Below are 11736 nucleotides of genomic sequence, written 5' to 3' on the forward strand. Positions count from 1 at the left end.
GAACATAGGGATTTTTTCTTTGTATTTACCTGTGTATGGTGGGTTTTTGAAGGGAAGACAGATTTACAGAGGTTCTCACCCCCTCCCCTGTTGGTATTGTGGTGGTGAAATTTGACCTGCATTCAAATTTTCATGTTTGAAAACACTTATGGAACAATTAGATTGAGATCAGTGTCAGGAAAAGACAAATTTATTACAAAAAGATAGTTCTAAGGAATTCTTTTGTTTTTTTTTTGTTCACTTTCTGAGTGCTGTTCAGTAATGAAGTTAAACGTAATTTTCTCCTGCTCAGGATTTAGATGGGAATCTCCTTGACTCCTGGGAAGGGGTGCGAGTGCAATGTCTTTGGTGCTTGAGTGATGGGAAGACTGTTCTGGCATCAGATACACACCAGCGAATTCGGGGATATAACTTCGAGGACCTTACAGATAGGAACATGTAACTATTTTTTGCATCTATTCAACAGTAATTGTCTGGTTTATATTAAAATGGTGTGGTGGGACTTGCTCTTTCAGAAGAGGAGTTTCCATTGGTTTTAGTTTTGGTTTGATTCTTTGGTAATTTGGATTGATGGTCAGGTGATGCTTAGTCACTCAAATCATTAACTCAAATTCTTTTTCTTGATTGAAATATAGTGTATTATAATGATTACAAGCAAAATTGTGACATTTAAACTAGAAAATTTTATATTTTGGTAATTTGAATGTCTTGATTCCTAGTATGTTGGCTTTTTACAAATTATTTTCTGATTACAGAGTACAAGAAGATCATCCCATTATGTCTTTTACTATTTCAAAGACTGGCCGATTAGCTTTGTTAAATGTAGCAACTCAGGTAAGTTTCTTAATATAATTTCAGAAAAATTTAGCTTAGTTCAGATTTTAATTGTGATTTTTAGTATATATACGTAAACAGAAATATTTCCACTAATTAAATTTTACTGCATATGTTTGACTTTAAGTGTGTAGAATCAACTCTAAATTTGTCAGAAATTTAGTATTTTACATAAATAAAAATGTTCCATCAAGCAAAGGGATATTCACAGATTACTTTTTTAAATTCTTTGCGTTGAGTAGAATAAATAACCCAATGTTTTCTTTTGCCTATAGGGAGTTCATTTATGGGACTTGCAAGACAGAGTTTTAGTAAGAAAGTATCAAGGTGTCACGCAAGGGTTTTATACAATTCATTCATGTTTTGGAGGCCATAATGAAGACTTCATCTCTAGTGGCAGTGAAGGTAAATTATTTGTGTTAACTATCAGTTCACATATATCGATGGGTTTAAAGTTCTGTAGTTCTCTTAATTTGTGAAGGTGGTCTTGCCTCCAAGCAAATTCAAGATGTTAAAAATTGTATGAGTTATTTATCCAGCACACTGTTAGTTTCCCCTTTTTTGTAATGACTTGAGTCCTTGCTGTCACAAATCAGTAGTGCCTGTTCTGGCCAAGTGGAGGTGTGTTCAGTGCACGCATCAAATCAGGACTCAGTTAAATCATTACTTTTTCATATGGTGACTTGTTTTTTCATGAGACTGGTGGTTTTTACAGGTTAGTAGTATCTAAAACGTCAAGGTTCTTTATGATGTTTTATCTGAACTTGCACAGAATTGAGTATAGTTAGATCTTCAGCATTTCTTTAATGGCCAAAGAGAATAATTCAGTTTGATTATTCATAAGGTCTCAGAAAAGCTGAAATTACAGAATTGTCTCTACTACCTTTTTTGAATAAACTTATTCTCCAGTTTAACAACATCAGTATTTCAGCCAGGCACATACCAAAAGTAGTCAGTCTCATTTGAAATATAACTTGTTTAAAATATGCACAGGTTAAATATGCACATGTTAAATGAGGCAGTATTGAAAGTTAGTGTACTTTTTAAGGTGATAGAAATATAAATAATGGCAAATTATTGCAATTTTTTATTTAACATGTTTTTCTTGAGTACCCAATATGCTGTTCTAAGTACTATAGCAGCAAACTATTTAAGTCACCTTTTAAAATACTAAATCTAGTTTTATACTCCAAGGAGATCCCATCTTGCCAAAAAAACTGATCTCAGTAGATAACAGAATCATGTGACACATAAGTTTTCCTTTGTGTGTAAAGAGTGTGAAAGGATTAGGACAAGAGACATTTAGGGATGATTTTAATATGAAGCGTGTGAATTTATCCTTTCTTTCCTAAAATAATCTATGTCAGTTAAGATTTAGAGGAGAGAAGAGTGGTTTGTTAGGTAACAATTGTGAGTTCACTTCTTTCCAGTCAAAAAATCTTTTTGCCTGTTAGTTTAATCATGTTATGTTCTTCCAGATTCTCCATTGGTTTCTAATGTCATGTGGTCTATGTATATTAAGCCTTCTGTTTGCTCTTTAGCTCCTCCTAATCTAAGATCTTTTTCTCCATGCTCTATTCAGTCCTGCTTCTGATGTGTTTTTTTCTCTCTGAATTATGCCTCACAATCCCCTGTAACTTTCTGGAAATAATATGTACCCTAGAAGTGCTTAAACATACGTATGGCTACCATTATCCTTAATGATGCCTTTTTTTTTTTTAAAGTCCAAACTAACTGAGAACTAAGCCTGTGAATAATGTAATTAAACCACATTATATTCTGTTTAGGGCTAAAAATGAAACCTAACTATGAAGTGGAGAGATTAGTATTCTCATGACTCAGGTGGTTTAGAATGGTTCTAAAAATGTTTTGAATAGCTTGTGGATATAGTGCATGTATTATCTCCCACGATGACCACAGTATTCCATTTGTCGTGTATTTGTAAGGAATACATTCCAAGGACCTTCCAAATCCCCACTCTAGAGTTGCCTCAGTTGGCCGCACACCCACTGAAAGCTCCCACATTGACCGCCTAGTTGACTGACAGACCTTCAGACCAAACTCTTTTTTGATTTACCCTGGTTCCGCCTTCTGTTTAAGAAACACCAGTTATATTTAGCTAACTTTGTATAGTAATACGTGATGTTTACTATGTGCTAGACTCTGTTCAAAACACTTTTTCACATACAAACTTTATCCTCATAACATGACCCGGTAAGTACGAATCCCCATTTACTGAGGAAGAGTTGCATAGTCACGTGCCCACAGTTACACAGCTGGTCAGGCGCTGATAGAAGGGAGGGTGTGGACTAGGCAGTCTGACTCCAGAACCCACACTCTGAACCACTGCTCTACTATTTGGTTGGTCTTTTCGAAGATTAGAATCAGTTTTACTCCAAAGTTGTTGGGGGTTTTGGTTTTCTTGGTTGCTTCATGAGATTATAAATAGTTTACTGCAAAGCCATTTTACGATGTAGATACAAGACAGTTGTCTAGACTCACCAGTGAACTCTGGGGCAGAGCCTTGAGATTTTAGTCCCAACCCCACCATTTATTAGGTTGGTGTAAAAGTAGTTACAGTTTTTGCAGTTATTAACCTTTTAAACCACAATTACTTCTGCCCCAACGTAATACAAGCTGCTAACCATGAGTGGGTTGCTTAACCTCTCAGTGCTTCAGTAACCACCCATAAAAAGGGGATAAGCATAGTACCCACCTCATGATGGTGGTGAAGATTGAATAATATACATGAAGTATTTAGTACCTAGTACATTGTAAGCACCCAGGAAAGATTTTGCTGTGATCTTCATTATTGCTTCATTGAATGCATTGCTGCATTCATTATTTGAATTTGGATATATTGCTTTTGTCACCTCACATTTCCATAGAATTTTTATCTCTATCCTACATTTGTTTGCATTCAAAGACCTTGACTGTAGTTGTGTATTACTCATGTATTACAGAATATTTCAAATAGATTTTGTGGTGACTTGAGAGCTAATCACCTTAACAGGAGAAAAATGTATATTTTATTTAAATGGATTTTCATAAGGTAATTTGTTAAACTATGTTAGATTTGTTCTCCTTTAAAGTTCTAATAATCAAGTCATTTCTATGTGTAATGAATATTAAATTTAAAATTAGTTGGTTTGTTAATGTATAACAACTCCATAACTTTTCTCTGAATTACTGTTTATTCAGATCACAAGGTTTACATCTGGCACAAACGTAGTGAACTGCCAATTGCGGAGCTGACAGGGCACACACGTACAGTAAACTGTGTGAGCTGGAACCCACAGATTCCATCCATGATGGCCAGCGCCTCAGATGATGGCACTGTTAGAATATGGGGACCAGCACCTTTTATAGACCACCAGAATATTGAAGGTAACACCATTGTATAACATGCCTGTATTTTCTCCAGAGGAAATATTGCCCTGCTTATTACAAAGTTACAGCAGTTTTAAGCAGTACTTTGAAGTGTGGGATCTAATTTATTTTTTCCCTCTTTTAGAGATTGTACACTATCTTACTCTACAGTAGGAGTTTAAGTAATCTGAGATAGAGTGGTATTTTTTGTTTCATTGGTGACAGTAGGGAGACTAAGCTAGAAGGTGCCACTTCATTTACATCCAGTTAGCTATTTAGTATTTAATATCCCTTTAAAAATCTTGCTTCATCATACAAGAAGCATTTTATACTTTTACATCCATGAGAACTAGCTCGTATACAGAATTTGAACAACTTGATTATGGATTTTATTCTTAAAAATAAACCTCTGTTAACACCATGTAGCATACTAGCATGAGCTATACATGATGGATGGAGAAAGAGAAGGGAACTAAAATTTATCATGTACCTGTGTGCCAAGCAGTATGCTAGGCCCTTTTTGTATGCTATCGTGCATAAACTCTTCATAGCCCTGTGAGAGAAGTGGTTTTATCCTCATGTCCATGGGTGAGAAAACTGAAGCATGGCGAGACTAATTACCCTGTTGGGTGCTGCCGAGTCTTCAAATAGAAAGGTGTTTTCTATTCCTTTTAGATACTTGGAGATGAAGAAAGCACAAAGCCAGAAGGCTAACAGTTAAGGACATAGCTTCATTGACCAAGATACCAGTACTAAAGAGAAGAAATAATGAGAAATTTTATGTAAATAACTTATCCTTCTTTTTTCAAACAGCAAGTAAAATATTTAGTTTGCTTAAAAGGAAGTAATTTACCTAGAAACAGATTTTCTGTTCACAGTGTGTCCCACCTAAGTGTTTTTGAAAGAAAGGAAGAAAGGTGACCGACTGCTCTCAGTTAAGTTACTCGCAGCAGGGAAGAGATGTTCAGGGTAGCGTACGTGGTTTGGAAAAGCATATTCTGTATACTTTTTTGTGTGTCCTTGTGGTACAAACTGTGAAATGTAGAAGACTTGACCAGATCTTACTGGCAGGTGAGGATCTATGGCTAAAGATGAGAGTAAAAAGCATGAAGAGCATGTGGGTTGAAAAGTTTGAGAACTGCTGCTCAGTTCAGAACTTTGAAGGGCCTTTGGGTATTTGTAGATTACTACATGACATTCTAACATTCCTCTGGGAAATCAACTGAAACCAAAAATCTTTACCTTCCTTTGTTGTCCTACTTAGAGTTCAAGGCCCACTCCCTAAAATAGGTGTTCTATAAATCTGTAACTGATTAGATGTGCTTTTCTAATTTTATTAGTCATTTGCAAGTTATTTCTTCAAACAAACATATATGGTTTACAGAAGTAGGAAAATAGTAGGTATATAGTAACAGGTTTATTGTAAGTGGATTTATTTCAGACATACTCTGAGTGTATGCCTCCACTGCAGTGGAATATGAGTTGTACTGCTATTTGGTGAATTTAATTGATCATGAATACTCACTATAATGGATAAGCCAAATTTTAGCTCAGTAAGATGTGGGTCCAGTTCAGCTTTGGCAACATAGGTATGGCCCTGAAAAAGATTCTCATTTACACCTAAAATAGGAAAACAACTTCTATATAATTAGATATTTGGTTATATGCCTTCTATGCAGGGATCTTCTGGGTTCTTTGTCCCTTGCTTGAAAATATGTTTTTCTTGTTATTATTATAACAGTAGAGTTCCATACTGTATATAAAATAGGATAGTCTCAGGTACTAACACATGGTACATCTTGGATGAACCTTGAAAACAATATGCTAAGTGAAAGAAGCCAGACACAAAAGAGCACATGTTGTGTGATTCCATTTATATGAAATGGTCCCCAGTAGGCAAATCCATAGAAACAGAAAATAGACTGGTGGTTGCTGAGGGTTGGGGGTGGGGGTTTGTATATGCTAGTGGGTGATTGGGGTGATTATGGTGATTGATGTTTGTACAGTTCTGTGAATATACTAATAACTGTTGAATTGTACACTTTAAATGGGTACATTGTATAGTATGTGAATTATATAAATGAAGCTGTGACACAAACTCCCCCCCCCACCCCCCCCAACAGAAGAATAGGGTGATATTGCAGAATTTCAAACTGAGCCACTGAAAGGAGAATTAAATACACAGTTCTACCTTGGACTTCCAGATCTTCCTTTCCTCTTTTCTGTTGTAAACTATCATGAAGATTTTTCTATTCTGTGCAGCTATTCCAAGGTTCATTTTAAAAGCATGAGATTCCAATATGATTAATCATTTGGGTTCGCCAATATTTAAAATAATCATGAGTTTAGACTGTAATATTAATAGCCTAAGACATGATGTAGACAAATTGTTTTAATGATTATGATGAAAGTATCAAGAACTTCCCTTGATGTGATTGTTTTTTAATGTTATTATATTTTGTAATATCATGATGCTGATATTAAAGCTTTCTAATATCTAATGGTAACTTTTTTCTCCCCTTCTCTTCTCTCTCCCCCTGCCCCTCCACCACCTTTCATCTTGTCTTCATTCAGAGGAATGCAGTAGCATGGATAGTTGATGGCGAATTTGGAGCAGACGACTTCTGTTTAACTTAAATTAGTCGTATTTTAATGGCTTGGGATTTGGTGCAAACAAACATGATTGATAGCTGGACAGACATGCTCGTCATGAAAAAAGAACCATTTCTGAAGCCCGATTGGGGCCAAACATTTACACCTTGCTTCATAGTAACCAGTTGAGATGAAGCACGTCGTTAGAACGTTGTTGGACACCATGTTGAATTATCCCCCCATCGGTTGTGAAGAACTGTGCTACATTCAGGCTTACCCATTGAACTCAGTATATATATTTTTTTCCCTCCTGCCTTTTGACTGGTGGGATACCATTCTTGTTGCTCTTCTGTGTAATGAAGTTTAAATGCTTGTTTGGAAAACTTTATTTAACAGTTTAGAAGGCTTGATAGAAAGAGTGCATTAGTCTGAAGAGTATACATTGGATAGGAAAGAATTTCCTTCTTTTGTTTCTCCAAATCTTTCCGCCTTATTTAGCTTGAGATCTTTGCAGCTTGGTTCATGGATTCTAGCCTTGCCCGTGTTGCAGTATATTCTGATGCAGATGAGAACCAGTGAACTATGTCAAAAGCACTCAATATTACATTTGACAAAAAGTTTTGTACTTTTCACATAGCTTGTTGCCCCGTAAAAGGGTTAACAGCACAATTTTTTAAAAATAAATTAAGAAGTATTTATAGGATCAAAGTGACTTCATTTGTATACATTTGGAATCTAAACCAGCTTAAAAACAGTTTCCTCTATGACTTAGCTACACAGTGTAACTGATGCTCTTCTGGAATACCACACGAGACCTGGTCAGAAGCAGTGCTTGGAAGGACATTACACAGGAAATTCAGAGTGACACTTGGAAGGTTTCCCCCTTTTGTTTTATTCCTGAAGTAACATCAGTACCTGATCTTGAAGAAATTCAAGAGTCAAAAAGAGAATTTTAAATATATACCAACATGAGAGATCAGTAGGCAGTTTAGGTTTTCAGCAAAGCTCATTCCAAGTTGTTTTCAACTTGGGAAATCATTTTGGTGTGATCTAGCAAGAGAGTAGAAATCAGCAGATATAACCACTTTGGAAATTCATAGTATAATTGAGCTTGTTAGGAAAATTCAGCAAGTCACAAACATACTAAACTGGGTTTAAAACCTCATAGTCATTTCTCTTAATTGCCCTTAATATTTTGACATATATAAATACATAAATTTAAAGAAGATTCCTTCTCAGTTTTTCAGATATTGCCATACTGAACCTCATTCTAAACTGGTGCTGTGGATAGTCTTTCCCTCTCCCGTCCCTTTTTAGTTTAAGGAAAGGTTTCCTTTATGGAAAAGCACTTTTAATTTTGAGAATTTCACATTTAAAAGAAGCCAAAAGCCTGGTGTTCACATTGTGCTTTTAAATCCCGTAACAGCTGAATACAACCACCTTAGTCTCCTTTGAAATGCCCTCCCTTTTTTGGTAGAGGATAAGTACGGTGACCGCAGCTGTTATGTTGGAAAGAGGAGTGGGAATACCCCCAAAATAAGACTCTGGTGACGAATAAGTCTTGTACCAAGTTCCCTGTTAGGCCCAGCCAAGTCTATAATGTATTTTACCATGAGCAGACTCTTTCGGGATCCACAAAGAAGAGAAATTCTTCCATTGGGGGGTGGGAAGTAGGGAATGGCAGCAGGGAGAAATGGGAAAGTCAGGGAAGGGGAGAAGAAAGAAAAACACAATTGGCCTTAAAACAGCACAGATTCTCCCAAAAGCTCTCACAGTAAGAGAAAAAGACAGATCATGGTCAGCAGATTATTTTATCAAATTGGTATGTGTAAAAGATTTCTTCAAGCTCAATTTTGCAGAGACCACCACTTAAGAGAATCAAGAATTCCTGTTTTGATACTTCTAAGTTAACTATGTTCTAGTTTATCTGGTACTTCATTTTTCTTAACTAAAATTACTTTTTACTTTAAGCTTGAATAAAAATCTTCATTGGTAACTGTATATAATTAAGTGGCAACTTCTCTTTACCTCAGTACAGTTAAATCGATGCATATTTTAAGTGATTCATGTATTATACCCTGAAGCCATTAATACACCCCAGTAATAACTCTACAGGAACATCCCTGATAAAGTGTGGGCATAGAAACTCCACAGCTGTTTACAAATTTGGTTGCAGTGTGCTTGTGTACATTAGTAACGTTCACTGAGATTTGTGCCCATTCAGGGGCAATTTGGCACTCAGATTCTATACTTCACCCACCCAAGCCCTAGATCTGAGTTCTCAGAGTGCTTCTGAAGTACAGTTAGAAACACTTTAAAAACGTGGAGTTAAAGGGAGGCACATCTTGCAAGAATATAACTCCATGAAAACGGAGTAACAACTATGCAAAGGTTTCTGCAGCAGCTAGGCGAGTTGGGGTTCCAGGTCTGTCTTAACTGGCAGCTTCCTATATGTACTGGTACTTTGCTGTGCCAGTTTGCTGCACACATCTGTTCCATGCATTTGCCATGCAGTGACGGGCTAGAAAGGACATAAAGGGTTAAGAAACCTAGGGTTTTGTGGTACAACCTGATAGCAGGACGGTCTAACACATAGATGGAACTGAAAACTTGGGCGAGTGCTATAGTCTGCCTAGGGTTAAGAGTGAGAATATATAAGCAAACTACCAAGCCAGCCGCAAGATACTAACAAATGTATAAATTGAAAAGTACCAATACTTTTTGCACATAGATCAAAATAGAGTGGAGAATTTTGGCTCCAAAAATCAGGTTAGTAGGCTCATTTCCATGTGCTTAAAAATGTTTTTGTTGTTGCTACTCATTAAGGGCTAGAGCAAGTATGGAATTAAATGTCTTTTTCCTTCAAATAATTGGTTATTAACAGTACAGTGATGGATTTGGGGATTAAAGATTGGCGTGTGGGTGGCGATAAACAACTACAGTGGGGGATTAGTTGGGAGGGATGACAAAGCTTCAGTGAGGGGTTTTGTACGTTATTAGTGTTCATGCCAGCTCCATTTCTGTGAATTTTATTGGCCAGGTAAATGTATGTTAAACCAGGTAAGTAGTTTAAACAGGAAATTTTATTTGCAAATGTCCCTACAAATTGGCCCATTTTAGTGGGTGGGAGAACAAAAAAGGGATTACCTAACTTTAAATATAAACTAAGTAATTAAAATAACCTGCTAGTTGGAAAAAAATCCAATTTTTGTCAGTATTTTCTTAATCTGAAATCACGCTAGTAGTAATATGGTGATTTTTATTACTAGGAGTGTTCTCCCTCTACGGTGGCATTCCATGACATTAATAGAAAACCCTTCTTTCCCACCCCTCCCCATTTTGAAATTTTCTTTTGTAGGATGTTGGTTCCTGCACACAAGAACTGACCCTATCACCTCTGCTCAGAGTGGTAAATATATCGTACATCTCTTGAAAGGGACATATCCATGTCAGTTTCTTTCACAGCAGAAGAATGGCTGCTTTTGAATGGGGAGGAAAGAAGACATTTTTCTTAATATCCTTTTTGTCCCATCTCAAAAATGTATAAATATCTTGATTTAGTTATATTTTAATTTCTCATTTAGACATTTAGACTTCAGCAGCTCTCTTTTGGGGTTGCTCTCCAAAATACTACTACCATTTCAAAAACCATGTCTAATTTAATATAAACTGCTAATTTAAAAGAAGAGGTGAATTTGCATTTACACTTAGACACTTTCTAAAAACAGGGTGAACTTAATTGAGATTTGTCAGTGTTAAGCTATTGTTATAGTAGCTGCCCTATAGTTGCAAAAATAAAAATTAAAACATCCCCTATCTACTTAATCCAGAGATAGCCTGGATTTAATGAAACTCATAGTATAAAAATGTGTGTGTGTGTGTGTGTGTGTGTGTGTGTATGTGTGTGTGTGGTGTGATATGTGAGTGTGTGTGTGGAAGAGAGAGAGTACTTAATTCATTAAAAGGCCTGGAAACAGCTGTTCTAGGTTCTTGTCAGTTTTACTAAAAGTCTCGTGCACATGTGAAGTGCCCTCTCTGAATTTAAGGTTTGGTTAATACTGGTATATTTTTATAAGATTGAAATTGTGTCCCCATCTTTAACTTAAACATTTTCATTACCAGGGTCAATGTGCTAAAACCGAATCGTAACATTTTTAGGCACAAATGGAAAAAATGTTATTGGCTCCTTGAAAATGTATGTGTGTGGCGAGGGGAGTAGAGCCACAAAAGCATGTATGTACTTACAAACCAAGCTGTAGAGATCAAGAAAAGAACTTAAGTGGTGATCTCAAGGTTTCTAAATTGTCAAGATTTACATGGCATTGTGGTGGAACTAGTTAACACTTAGAGCTTTTGGTATGTGATAACTATTTGCTATGGACTGATTAAATGTTTCAAAGGATTGTGTTCTTAAATTTTGGGGGGTTTTGTTTTTGTTGTTTTGTTTTTTTTTAACTGCCTCTCAGATTATATTTAGTAGTTTAAATTTCTTTGCTTTATTATTTCATTAAAGCATAAAAAACTTCAGGTCTTTGATATTTATTTTCACTTGTTCTACTAATTATTTACAAAACACCCTTTAACTTTTATTTTATGAATGTGTAGTATATTAAACGTCTTTAAAATTTTGTTCAATTGAAGCTACATTAACTTTAATTTGCTTTACTGGGATTTTTTTTTTTAAATACACCTTTCCATGTCAGTGCGTAGCACTTAAGCAATCGTTTGTATTCCCTTTCGATCCAATAAACAGAATGAAGAAGTAATTGTTGCTGTGTTAGATCTAATATCCATTCATCTGCATGTTTAAATAGTACCATTTGTACCTTAGGCAATGATTTGCTGAATTTGACTTTCATTTGTTTATTTACCTGGAATTTTTAAGTGGGACCTAAGACAGACTGCTTCATCTGTTGGGATAGCTTTTTAAAGAGCTATTGT

The 11736-nt window shown here is 35.8% G+C and overlaps 1 protein-coding gene across 2 annotated transcripts in view; it reads left to right on the top strand.

The window, feature by feature from the left end:
* The window catches only part of WDR26 (WD repeat domain 26), a 37941-nt gene extending 26619 nt beyond the window's left edge, over positions 1-11322 (top strand). For both annotated transcript variants that reach the window (XM_019716064.2, XM_074316948.1), the window contains exons 10-14: positions 293-438; positions 756-834; positions 1110-1239; positions 4036-4221; positions 6778-11322. In XM_019716064.2, the coding sequence (XP_019571623.2) occupies positions 293-438; positions 756-834; positions 1110-1239; positions 4036-4221; positions 6778-6803 (567 nt within the window). In that variant the 3' untranslated portion in view covers positions 6804-11322. The remainder of the gene's footprint in view (positions 1-292; positions 439-755; positions 835-1109; positions 1240-4035; positions 4222-6777) is intronic.
* Positions 11323-11736: the final 414 nt, after the last annotated feature.

Source organism: Rhinolophus sinicus, linkage group LG12, assembly GCF_036562045.2.
Source record: "Rhinolophus sinicus isolate RSC01 linkage group LG12, ASM3656204v1, whole genome shotgun sequence".
In the NCBI taxonomy this organism is placed as follows: Eukaryota; Metazoa; Chordata; class Mammalia; order Chiroptera; family Rhinolophidae; genus Rhinolophus; species Rhinolophus sinicus.